Source organism: Dendroctonus ponderosae, unplaced genomic scaffold (assembly GCF_020466585.1).
Source record: "Dendroctonus ponderosae isolate FM_Combo_2020 unplaced genomic scaffold, Dpon_F_20191213v2 Dpon_F_20191213_1, whole genome shotgun sequence".
Classification (NCBI taxonomy): Eukaryota; Metazoa; Arthropoda; class Insecta; order Coleoptera; family Curculionidae; genus Dendroctonus; species Dendroctonus ponderosae.
Genome location: NW_026017110.1, coordinates 19,205,206 through 19,219,064, shown reverse-complemented (window position 1 = coordinate 19,219,064; position 13,859 = coordinate 19,205,206). Strand labels below are relative to the sequence as shown.

Genomic DNA, 13,859 nt, shown 5'->3' with positions numbered 1-13,859 from the left:
TTCTCCGGGTGAATTATGTAACAAAATATCAACAACCCACTCAATGAATGAGAAGTATGGGACACCCAAATCTACAAAATTTATTGAACTTTGCATATTGCAGAACTGTAAAAAATTACAAAAAATGGAAAAAGACGAAGAATCGGAAAATATAAATCATACAAGAAACAAATTTACACCTGCAGATCCACAAAAATTTCAAATTCTTGTTCCGAATTTCCAGCTTTTCTGCTTGCAAATGAATTATATACTATACAGTTGATTAATTAGTAATATTTACAAGAATTATGTGCTTTGTGTACAGCGGACATGTAACGAAAAATCCAAACCTTCCACAGAAACAGAAATTTTAAAATTTTTCATGCTGGGTCCCTTCTTAAACTTGCAGAAAAATGGGATCATCTTCACCTCAGTCGGAGCTATCAGGAATCCTCTATGAGCATCAAACGGTGCCTGCAACTATGGATGATGGATTGGAAAGTTGTTCCGCATATATTTTGGTTTTGAATAAGAAATTGATTTAATAAGTTGACTTGATACGAAAACAAGTAATAATTAGTTAATCTGTTTCCTTATGTTTTTAGTATAACACTCAATTAATGCACCTTGTTAAATAAAATAAATTAAAAAGAAAGAATTGCAATTTTGTAACTGATTACACAAACAGCGCATGGCTTATTAGGGCCACTTTCTATGAAAAATTCATATAAGTTTACATAAAAGTATACACCAAATGGCATGTAAACTGGTGCATTTATTAGCGTAAAATTCTACAATTTTTTTCATTTCTACGTTCCGGCGGTGTTTAGATTTCCTACTTTTATTTGTTAATCTTTCCCAACCCAGAGTTGACACAACAGAAACTTTCACGCCTCTCACAACACAATTACAAAATATAATCAAGGTCTGATTATCTGTGCGGCTCATTTTCAAGAGACACCTTTCATTCCTACACATTTACGCCTGAGTTTCATTAACACTAAGTAACAAACAAAGCGGTGGTGCGGTCTTTTAACAGAATGCTTCGAAGAGTTTCGTTCGGAAGTTATTTTCTAGGAAAGTTCCTGGAAGATCTAATTTTCGAGCAGTCGAGGCTTTAAAAGCAATATATTTCTAAAGTAGCTATCACAACTTTAGCTAGCGATCTTGGATATGTTGTGGGCTTATAGACCCACAATATCACAATCAAGTGCATTAAATCTATCAACTATTATGCTGAATGGCAAGGCATGCTATGTATGAGACTTTTACACATACGCTCCACAACTACGATAATTGTTCTGGACATCGTAACTTCCTTTTTGAAGAAAGTGCAGCTGAACAACACATATTCGGTTTGTTCCTTTGTCATATTAACCAGAAATCCTTTGCGAGGGTTGAAAATTTGATAGTCTCTCTGAACCTGTGGGTGGGTTACATTTGCTGGTATAAAATACGAATATGTACATACGATATAAAAATACAAAATAATTTACGATATCGATAATCTTAAATATTGTTGCAATCTATTTGAGGGTTCAAAAGTGAACACTCTACACAAAAGGCAATAAAGAAACAAAAACGATACATATAAAATAAATCGAATATAATACTTAGAATTGGGGCCAAAACGGCGAACGTTGCATAATGAGCATTTTCAATTCCAAAACCATTGATATTTCGTCTTTTACCAAAATTAAAACTTGTAAATACATATAATTAAATAATGAAAGTGTGGAAACATCTCCATGTAATTTTCATTAAAAACATTATCAAGCGAAAAGTTTCCACTTTTTCAGATCATAGGAATATAAATTGAATTGTAATTGAAGTTCCAAAAGATCACGGTACAAATTTCATGTAAACTTGCGCTTCTGTAACAACAAAAAATATATCGACTTTGCTTACCTTTTAAAGTTGAATAATAATACTAAAGAACCAAACATACGTTTCTTACTTAATCTATTTTCAGCATTTTTCGACTGTTTAACCGCAACAAATTTGGGATATTGTTCACTTTATCAATTCCATCAAATCGATTACCGTTTAATAATAATTATGAATATATTTATAATAATTGTAGACTTACATTTTTGCCGAAACAGGTCAGATTGACTTTGATTTTAGGCGATGTGGGCCTACATGGAAGAGTAACTTCTTCATTGAGAACAGCAAATTGCATGTTATAGGTGTCTTCCACTGAAAGGTGCTGAGGATCTATAACATAACGAAAAGGTTGTTATATCCAAAATTGGCCTGGAGATTTTATCTCACCATTCACATACAAATAGACCTGATCTTGATCATCTCCGATTTCGTTCTGACAGGAATAATACCCCACAAATGGGTACGACATGTTGCTTATATGAAGTATTGAACGATTAATAACTTCTGAATTATTAGCGTACTGATTTGTTATAGTAAACGTTGTCCACTCGTTTCCATTCTAAAATGTATGGCTGAATTAACACTTAAACAATAATCGAATGAAGCATCCTCAAATTTAATAAATAATCTGTTACTGATAATTACGACTGTATTAGAATAAAAAATTTATATTTATCTGCTGATACTCAATCAGAAAGGCGTGAAAAAGAACAAGTTTATGTCTATGTTACAAGCAAGCACTATCATAAGTCGTTGCAGACTTATTCGTGCTTGCTATAAGACAATAGACAACACATTATCAGGTTTCTCTAACATATTATTACAACCTGAATCGTATAAAAGAAACTGTACCACAAAATAATCAGACTCTGCAAAACTGTATCCTTCCAAAAAAGCAAAGAACTGAATATCAACGTTGGTTGGGAAAGTAAGTAGAGTGAGGAATCAGTAAAAGACAAATAAATTGCGTACACTCTTCTATATGATACACAGTCTTATGCTTTGGTAGAAGGTGATAAATTTACTAAATTGTAATAACTTTTTACATCAACTTCGAACGTAATAATATACAATCCAATAAAATATCTTGTAGAATGAAACAAAAACAATACATGGAGAACTTTTCAACAACTTTTCAAGTTTAACATCAGATAATTTTATGACTCGAGCCGAAATTCAGAAGCTAGTCAAGTCCGATAGTATAATAATAGAATCATGTACTAAAACTTGTAAAAAAAATGTAAAAAACTATAAATTTAAGTAATACGAGAACCTCCGGAGTCTAACGCTTAAATCAATACCTAATAACTCTATAAGTTTATTGTCGAAAAAATGTGCAGAATGTTTCCTATTTAATTGCGCCTCTTACTAATATAAAGTTTGCCAGCCAAGGCAAAAAGTTACATACTGAAGGTTGCGGGTAAATCCACGTCATAGACTGAGCTCCTTCACATGTTAGGGTATAGTTGCTTCCAGCGTCAATAATAGGATCCTCTTCCTCAAAATTTCGGATTATTTTGGGTGCAATGTACAGGGCTGTAACAGCAAATTAACAGAGTTTTCCTAGCAAGTACAACACTGAGAGTACAGACTAGCGCATAATTCCAATTTCAAATTTTCCTTACTATGAGTAGGGCAAATAAAAGCAAATAGTTGTTTGAGGTATTTGTGAAAACATAATCGTCAATAATTTTAGGAAAATGCGTAAAATTTGTTCTTTTTCAATGTTAGTTAGTTGGGGTCTCAGAACAATCAGTCTGTGTCTTTTGGAAGAATGTGGATCGTGGTGATGATAATTTTTAAAATTCTTTGTTTGAATACCGCAAAATGGTAACCGCATGTTGAAATAAACCGTGTTTTGGCGGTTGAGCTGTTCTTAGTAATTGTTGGAGTGACAGGAATTATCTTATACATAGACTTCCCCATTACGATAACACCGATATCTCCTTAAAACTACAGCGTAGTCGCCGTTTCCTTTCAACAAAAATGTAGCCTCTCGTCTTCCGGTCGATGGTCATTTGAATACACATACACATAGAATGTAGAGCATTAGGACATGTAAAACGTCAATTTTATCCGAAAGTATGAATTATTTGAATGTTAATTTACGTTTATGAGTTAAAAATGTTTTGTTGGATATTCAGCAATAAAATATTCCTAAAAATTAACCATTCCACCTACGCTCGTATTTTGCTTCAGAACGCCTAATTAAAGTTAGTTTAGTTGTCTACGTGTTTTTGCAACACCAAAATGCTCCCGAGAATTTATATTTGTAGACTCCGGTAAACTAAGCATGATTTTTAAAAACCAATTCCAGTTTTCTTAAAAATTCTAGGCTGAGTTTCCATTTCCAAGTGTAATTTCTCTTTTTCCTTTTTTTTTGAAGTACCTAAACCGTGCTCCAATGAATAATTTTCCGCGTTTAATGGTTTTAAGCATTTTTTGATTTGAGCGTTTCTTGGTTAAATCTAGTTTCAATTATATTTGTTGACCTTTACCTACATTTTTCATTTTTCTTGTTACTCATTTACTAGGACCCAGTACATAGTTAAAGCCACTAGCATAACCTGATACCAATAATTTCAAAAAAACCGCTTAAATAGGAATAAAACTGCCAGCATAAAATCGAAACATGTTGATAAACAAAAAGAATCTCCTATATTGTTGTCTATTAGTACACTATCACACTATGAAAATCCCACCTAGTAAATATTAATAACAATATTATCAATTGCTTCGCCACAAACAATGCCAATGATCCTATTACTTAAATAAGGAGAAAATAATAGTACATTATTTATTAGCAGCTTGTTGGTGCATTTTTCAGCCAAGGTGTTACAGCTTGAATAAGCAGCAAATAAAAATATGTAAGGAAAGCCACTGCATGAGCCAGCAAGCATGAAGTGTTTAATCTGACGGTGAGATTGTATTATAGAACTGTTTCAAGTATGCAGAAAATTTAAGAAATTAAAGTGTTAGTTATTAAATTGAATATGGCTTGAAAACCGCAGGGGAGATTCAGCTAATTATTGTATAGGGCAAATACTAAAGTGAAAGAAAAGAAAAATCCAAAAGTTTAGAAAATATTTGATAAGGAAAAACATGCATCGAACTGTATTTGAATAAATTAACAATATGTGCAATAAATTAAAATAAGAAGATCGTGGGTAATAAAACTTTCAGGGACTTTTAGTGAAACCCACAGAAAGTTTTGAATAGAAATGCAAATAGAAAGACAAAACAAATTGATAGACGTGGGTGGAAACCTGGAAAAAGAGAATTAATCACATTGCAAATGTGAACGATCTGTGCATTTTGAAAATGAGCAACACTACTCTCTTCTAAATCAAGAACATAAAAAAAAATTGTTTATTTTACTAAAAATAAAGTTAAGCGTGTTTACGCGGATAAATTAAATTCGACGTAATCAAGTTTATTAATGTAATTTTCAATACAAACAGAGAAGGCTAAAGAAGTATTAGGAAAGTTCAACACGCATTTCTGGAAAATGGAACATAAATCTGAGAAGTATTGAAGTCGCAAAGTAAAGAAAAATCCTCACAATAATAAAACGTGAAATAAAATTTTATCGCGATTATTAAGCAGTAACTTATGTTAATGATGAGTATCATAAGATAATGCAAACATATATTCAGTACAAAGTTTTAAAATATTGTTTATGATCATCGACTTTAAAACAGAAAGAATAATAAGAACACAGTTAGAAACCCTTTCGCTTTCGAGTACCTACTTGATTGTAGGTACTCTGTACCTACAATCAATTCAACAATATATGATTCATGATTGGTTTCGCACAATTTTTAATTTCCATAGATTATGTCGCGTTCAAATTTATTGATCTTTGTTAGCTGCTTATAAAATAGTATTTATTTGAATTCGGCAGATTTCGTTATTTCCCTGGGAATAACTTCTCAGAAATCACACGCTATTTACTTAATTTACTAGGAATTTTTAGCGCAATATTTGTTTATGATCGCACTTGTACTTATACGTAGTTACAAGAAATTACAGTTATTTAGTTATTTTATATTACTGACATGTTGACTAAAGATCTCTAATCAGTCATACTTACATTTTTACCTTTATTTCTTATGAACAACGTAGAGTGTTGTACGTACGTATTGTGTTGTATATTACTGACATGTTGACTAGGGATCTCTAATCAGTCATACTTACATTTTTACCTTTATTTCTTATGAACAACGTAGAGTGTTGCTTAGAATAATTACTTGCATAGGAGATTTCCAGATTTGAAAGATATTGATATAAACTGTTTTATATTTTGTGTCTCCATGGCGTTCTTCAAACCCAATGAAAGTTGGCATAAGTTTAAGATAAGATATTAGTACTGCTTATTTATATGGAAATAGAAGTATGCAATACATACAACAAATGCTGTTAGGTTTCCTATATACAGGATTATTTGAAGAGGATATTCAAAAGACACAAAATACCGTAAATGGAATTTATGAAAGCTAACTAAGTTTTCAAAATACTTTGTCTTTTAAATATAAACATGAGGATTTAATATCAAGTTTTCACAACGTAAGTCCACGACTCAGTCTAATAAAAATAATATGTTAAAAGTCTACCGTGAGATTCGAAACAACGATCTGCTATACGCAATTTCGACTTGTAGACAAAACTGTTATAAAACCTCACAAGAACAAATTCCAAGGATTTAGATCTGGCCACCTCGGGCGGCCAAGCAACTGAACCATATCGGTCATTCCATCTATTCGGAAGAATGGAACGCCGGGTAAGAAAAATGGGCTAATAATTTTCCAAAACATTCAAATACGTCCGCTAAAATGTGATGCCGAACAGCAACGTTTACAATCATTGCTCATGCATTTGGTGCATTTATGGACAATTGACGACATCAAACATGCGTATCTCGGAAATTGTTAATTCAATTTTGGGAGATTGTTGCTTTGGCAATAGCGAGTTTATTTGTCGAAAAATCTTGTAATAAAAACCATTGTAGCGTTTGGACACGTAGAATTTGATAAAGATACAACTGTTTTTGTCCATCCGTTTCTTCACACAATCGCTCTCATACTTGCTGTTGGATCTTCCTCAACAATGTCTAAATTTTGTTGTCCTCTAGAAGTATATAAAAAATAATATATACCTATAAATCTTCTCAGTGCTGGATGAGGCCGCAAGAGAAAAGGTTCGGGGTAAATCATACTAGCTTCAGCTGCACTGTAAGAATGACGAAAAGATGCAAAATTTAAATCGAAGAACTGCGTGCTCGTTGAAAACTACTTTGTTTTTCGTTAAATACTAGTTAAGAAAATTTATGGCACAAAATCATCTACCATTTCCTTATTTGGTTGACTATATTTTGAATTACTTTCTTAAATAGCGAAACCCCTAGAGCTTGTGAACTGTGCCTCGGTTTTATTAGAAAAACCATGTGCAGCGAAAAACCACAAACAGTAATGTTTGCTATATCGTATTTTATAAAATAAGCTTTTTATGCAAAAGCTGCACATAGCGCATAGTGATCATGTTAGTATAACTTTCTCCTTCCTTGCAAATATTTGTTTTTCTTTGGGATTTCTGCAAAAAAAGGATTTTGGAACGGCGAATGGAATAGTACGAGGCAGTGGTCAAAACATAATTATTTCGTTGGGCATATATTTTATTTTTATGGAAGGACAGTGCGATCAAACCGACTCACTTTGTAAAAAAACAAACACCGAATGTTCTTACTGTATTGGTTAAAACGACAATTGCACATAACAGATTTATTGCTGAATAATGTTTTAAATATTACGTTTTATTCTATGGATGATTTAAGTACCTTGTGAATTAATGTTTGCAGAGTTGCTTAAATAATTTGTTTTGCAGTTTGCGTTTGTATGATCAAATAGTCGATGCTTGTTACTGAAGGAAAATATTTAGTATATTAAAGAGCATTTTACAAATTGAAATGCAAACATTGATTTTTGAAAGCACTCCAAAATTAGGGCCATGTGTTCAGCTATTTTGAATAAAGAACAAAATAGTGTTAAACGCATTTAAACACATTCCGAATTATTTCTGATCCGTTTGTTACACATACTTTATCCAAATTTAAAGAAAAAACAGTACTTTTAAAATTATTTATAATATTTTTAATACCCCGATAAAAGCAACTCAACAGTGAGCAATGTTATGTAATCTCAAAAATGAATCAGGTAAACTATTTGAACGTTTATTTGATTTAGTAGTTTCATGACTTGTAAATAAATTCCATAATTCAAATTGGTTCTTGCATTCAAATGCATAAACGGCCAATTATTAATACATGAAACTCTCTTCGAATGAAAAAGAATAATTTTTGGTCGATAATAGTTAAGTATCCAACAGGATGGCTGTTATTTCAGTTGGAAATTCCGATATTACAACGACTTTTCGTCTCTGCAGGATTGTTGATTTCCATTCAAACATATGCGGTTCTTGTGCGATATGAAAACATTATGAAGCTTCTTTGATTCGAATCAATGACAAAAGTATACTTTTCGCGACTTCTCAATAGGTGTGATTTTATAACGCTTGTATTTCTAACTTTCTTGAAATAGAGGCTGAACAAATTTTCCTCCACTTCTTCTTCGTCAAGAATAAATATGAACTCTGACTAGATTTAATTATTAATCGTGACACCAACATGTGCGTTTTAATGTGGGTGTTTTTGTATGTTTATGATAAAATTGTCAATATGGAACTTACGATAAAGATTGAATGTGTTAAAGAAAATTATGTGGATGTATATGGGAAAATAATGTAAGTTCGTGTGTAAGATTTTAGATATATTCCACTTTTTCCTATGCATATGTTTCACAAATAAACACGATTTAGAAGTTATAACTGCTGTGAATCTCGGTTTAGCTTACAAATTATGCAAAACTGAACTTTTAATTGTTTTGTCTGATTGAAAGTATGCAATTCTTATTTAGACATTGACAACTCTACAACGTAAAACTATCAAAGGACGGGCTGTTACAATTTACAATCCTTGAAGAAAAATGCCTCTAATTTTCTTATCGCGCTGCATATTTTATCACGCAACTAACCAGGAGCTTCAGGCACACACTAAGTTTGAAGCCCCAAGAAATCCCTTTGAAACTGCTATTTCCTAAATTAATCTTGAAAAATATAACCGACATGGAAGGTTGTTGTGCTCTGCTGTTTGTTCAGATGCCAACCTTTTCAACAATCAAATACACTTATTTCGCTCATGCAAAAAAAGAACGAAGAGCGCAAATGTTTGAAGTTCAGAGTCGTCCGAACCAGTGAGTAAAAACTTAAAAACTCGGGCAAAGTATGAAAGCAAATAATTACTATGTTGTTCTAATCAAGGAGAGAATTGTGTTTCGTGAGGGCCAATCTGAAAATGTGGTTTTGGAGAAAATGGCCTTCAAAATCGAATTTGTTCCACAATTATCCGATTTGGCTCTACGAGATAATCTTTAGCAAAGAGCAAAACTAACAATAATTGCAAATAAGAAAAACAGGAACCGTTGGTGTTTGAAGAGTCGGGTTCATCTTTCTCTTATTTTCCTTTTTCCTTGCTTATACGGTTTTAACATGAAAGCTTTAATAATAGCTATTTTTCTTAGAAGTAAGTAAATTTTGCAAAGCATTGTATGCTTAGGAACAATCCTCTTTCTTGAACCATGTTACTGTTCATACTTTTGCGAAACACTGCAAACAAAAGTTTCTCAAATTTCCAAACCGTGTTCATCAATTTCCATACAAGTAAACAAAAGTACCACGTAGATGTCACTTACCAGAACAGATTTTCGTAATTAACATGAAACTGTAAAACCCAACCCATATCACACTCATTGCTCACTTAATCACAACAATAACGTTTACAGTGCAAACAGATTTTTAAGGGGCAGAAACCTGTACACGATAAGAGCACATCACAAATTAACTGAAAACAACTTTCGAACTTAGCGCTAATCATAACGAACGGAAACACTGTATTCGTCATATGGTTAGGAGCAGATAGTGGGATAAATGCAATGAAAATTTGTTAAAATTGGTAATATCAGCGGATGCATTTTTTGATTTGTAGGACGATCGGTGGATAGCGGACTATTTGATGATCGTGCGTTAGGAGTACTAACAGAACACTTCATATGAGTTTAAAGTTAATTAAATCTGGAAATGAAAATGTTTTTGAAGACTCACAGTCAAAACTGTGTTTTTTCTTTCAACACCGAGAATTTAACATTTTGCATAAATATAGACATTTCATATTTTGTTAATGAAAAGCTCGTGTATACAGCATTTCGTATGGGTGCATTTTCTGCTTTTCATTTTTTTATTAAAAAATAATTTCCTGAAAGGCAAAAAGGAATTCGTCACTGTTATCAAGTAAGTAGGTCAAAATAAGTAGCAAATTTACGAAATTTATTTTACTTAGAAACTGAAGTTGCAAAAATAAGTTTTTTTTATTAAACAATCAGGCATAAGCTTCACTCAGAAATAATTTTTGTGCTTTCAAGCGAGATTTGCTTTTTCGGCTCTTTTTGATGTCGCCTCATATTTTTTTGCGGTAATTATTCATCCAATTGATAACGTGCTTTATGTCCTTATATGTCCATATGAAAGTTCAAATTCCGACATTAGCCACTGTTCTACGTTTTAAGTCTTAAAAATTGATTGGATTTATTGTATTTTGCAATTTTCTTGTAATAGTAGTTATAATACAATATTAATCATTAAACCGCTTGGAAAATTCTAGAAGTTAATTCAAATATATCTAAAAAAAATGGACTGTCGAAAGCAACAAAATTAATGTTTCCAAATTCGGCCAGCTCACTAAAATGTAAAGACTTTGATGCTTTTCGCCTACCATTAATATTAATCATAAAGGATTTTTCTGGATGTGTGGATTACGATGGAACAAATATTTATACAGGAATGAGCAAATCTAAGTCACCATCTTTCTTACTAGTAAAAATAGGGAATGGATTGTGAAAATAGCCTTTGAAAATGATTAGCATTTACAAAATATGCCTAATCTAAAAGGTCTGCCCAGGGATTTGAAATACAATTTCATATATGAATTCTACTACTCGTTTTAAGCCACATTTGTTTCAGTTTTAGCAAATTAAAAAAAAAAAGTTTTTGAAATGTCCCAAATTGAGTTTACAAAGACGAAGTGGTCGTTTTAGCTTAGACAAAAAATTAATTTAATACAGGCGCACTGACTGTAAATATTATTAAAACTGCTCACATTGACTACACCTGTTGCTTGTTAGCTCATCAATTTCTTAGTAAATTATTCCGTTGAGTTGGTCTTTAAAATTAGGTTTCATCGATGAATAAGCAAGTGTTTTCATATGTCTTGAGAGAACAAAGCTCAAAAAGTGGTAACAACTGCTTAATTTCAATCAAACAAAAAGCACACGTTTTCGAATTTCAACAAAAATGTCCTTAAATTTTTAGTAAAACGATCTCTAAAAATACTCAGTCGTTCAAATTCTCATTTTTATTTATTCTAGTCGAAACCCTTACGAAGAATTTGATACCAAATGGGTTGCTCGACTAGTATAAGGATTTTCGTTTGACCACACATGGTCATTGTGGAAATTGTTGATTTCATCTCTGATAACTATAGCTTCGTCACAGAAAAGTGTTCTTGGAAGACGAGGCAGATTGCTAAAGTTGTCACAAAAACGAATTCGTTGGTGAGGATTCGGTGAGATACGTTCTTTACTAGTATAGTATACGCAGTCCATTTTCTTTCAATTTATGGTGCACAGACCTTTAATTTTGTCCTGTAAATGCAGAAATTCTTCTTCTACTAGCACTGGGAATATTTTATTTTCAAGTAGTTCAGAGAATTCTGCTGCATTATTTAACTTTCATAATTTGGTCTAGGAAACGTAGCTGGTTAATCAAAAATTGTGAATGTTCTACCTAACGTTTGCATTTCTGGAAGACGTAGATGCGTGCTTCTAGCAGTGGTGCTACCGTTACAATATCCAAACAGGAAAAATGTTTTGTTCGGTTGAATGCATTTAAGACATGTTTTGATTGTAAATTGCTTGCAAAAATGTAATTCATTGTTGAGCAACTACTCATACCCGGATAAATCATAATCCGTTGAGGATCCAGGAAGAGAAAAAATCCTTAAAATTAGTCGTAGAATTCAGACATAAAGTAAATCGGCTGCCTCGACAGACCTTGTTACCAAAAAAAAGTAATTGTCTTTGAATGTAGCTAAACTGAAGAAGCGGCCTTGTTGCATCTTCAAAGGTTGCATTTTTCGCTTGAAAACTCGCTCAGTTCAGTGTACGCTTTAATCGTGTTTGTTTTTAACAAATGTTGAAACCGACATTTGTGGAAAATTGATAATAAGTATAAGTTTTTCGATCTTATAAGCTGATGTGCAAAACGATTTCGCCTTGATATTTTCTCGAGCGTCCAGTGTAAGATTTCGAACAAAAACATCACTGAAGATGCAAGACACTCGTGCAGCGGAACCTTAAGAAGTTTTTTCGCGTCTACCTTAAAGTCCAAGACCTGACAATATTTCCATTTAATTTTTTTTAAAGCAGAATTGAATAAAAATTTTGAAAATTCAATTCAATTAAACTAATTTTTTTTAATAAAGTGAGTATAGTGGTCACATCATGAGAGATGGTAAATTTGTTTAAAAGGCAAATATTCACAATTTTTAAAATTTACTCAAGTTTTAACATAATTTTTGGATATGACGGTTTCTTGTTTTTAACGAAAAACTACTATTTTTGGTGTAAAATAAAGTTGTGGATTTACTTGTTAGTTAATATACTAGGTATCCCATGTATAGTGAAAATCATTGAATCGGTATAAAACATATTCATACAAATAAGATATTTTTGTCACACTAAACAAGGATATCTCTATAAAGGGTATTATTAGGTATGTAAAAGTCTTCCACATCTTGTGTTTATTATTACAAGTTTGTGCAATTTCAACCCTAAGTCATAATTATTTTTACCTGCTATTTAAATACAAAATTACAAAACTGTTGAGTTACTTTTTGCATTAAAGGTAGTATTTGTAAAATAACACAGGTCCAGTTGACTGACTCTTTATCATGTTATCAGACAAGACACATTTAATTTAATCAACGACTTTTCAAGATAACACAGAGAGGATCACCGTTTTGTTGATTATGTCGTACTTGTTACAATGATAACTAAGTCTATATAAGATAACCAATTTTACCGAAAAGTTACTTATCAAGTACCACGACGAATTCAAATCTATTCGATTACAACTTTTATCGTTCCTTATTTGCAACATCAATCAAAACCAATTTTTTTACATTTTTAACAAAGTTTCTGCTTCTATACCTAGTTCGAGGCACATGGTTATTCGGTTTTAAATTATGTAATTTCTGATACTTAGAACACTTACTAGGGTCTATTTAAACGTTTGACGAGTAAGAGCAAAACCATTCTATTAAAAGATGTAGAGTTTCAAAACTTCCGAAAAACAACTTAGCCAGTAAGCGCTAAATTTATTGGAAGACTGCAATAAAAGAGAACTGACTGCACTAATTCACTATTCAATGGTTTTTTTAAATTAAACAAACAGTCGTCAGAATAGGAGGCAAAACACAAAGCAAAATGGATGCACAGTACCGAATTATGAGAAGTGGCGACCTATTTTGAGATATTTTTGTCCTTTCCCAAATCGATCAACTTGGAAGAGTTGATTGAAATGCAGGTAACGAAGAAAGTTTTAAAATCATGCTCTAGAACATTAAGCAAAATAGCTCAACATTAGACTCAAATAACCTCCTGCATATGGACATGAATCAGCCCTGTGCTGTATCACTCACGCTAACTTTAACGTGGCTTATGTGGCTCCAACTGGTGTATCAGTAAAACCTTTATATTATAACAGGCGCACGCTATCGACGAACGTTATATGAAGAAATAGCGCTTCAGAATAACAGCATCAAATCACAT

The 13,859-nt window shown here is 32.2% G+C and overlaps 2 protein-coding genes across 6 annotated transcripts in view; one reads left to right on the top strand and one right to left on the bottom strand.

Annotated features, from left to right (window-relative positions):
• LOC109535686 (vascular endothelial growth factor receptor 1) overlaps positions 1-9,839 on the bottom strand; it is a 24,267-nt gene extending 14,428 nt beyond the window's left edge. The window contains exons 1-5 of one of the 5 annotated variants that reach the window (XM_048670696.1): positions 9,669-9,839; positions 3,275-3,402; positions 2,254-2,425; positions 2,069-2,196; positions 1,258-1,402 (exon numbers count right to left, since the gene is read on the bottom strand). In XM_048670696.1, the coding sequence (XP_048526653.1) occupies positions 1,258-1,402; positions 2,069-2,196; positions 2,254-2,425; positions 3,275-3,402; positions 9,669-9,726 (631 nt within the window). In that variant the 5' untranslated portion in view covers positions 9,727-9,839. Of the gene's footprint in view, positions 1-329; positions 460-1,257; positions 1,403-2,068; positions 2,197-2,253; positions 2,426-3,274; positions 3,403-9,668 lie in introns of those variants that run through there. The other 4 variants (XM_048670699.1, XM_048670698.1, XM_048670700.1 and 1 more) reach the window with 4 other exon arrangements.
• The window catches only part of LOC109535692, a 133,231-nt gene that overhangs the window by 34,565 nt on the left and 84,807 nt on the right, over positions 1-13,859 (top strand). The gene's annotated exons all lie outside the window — the stretch shown is intronic.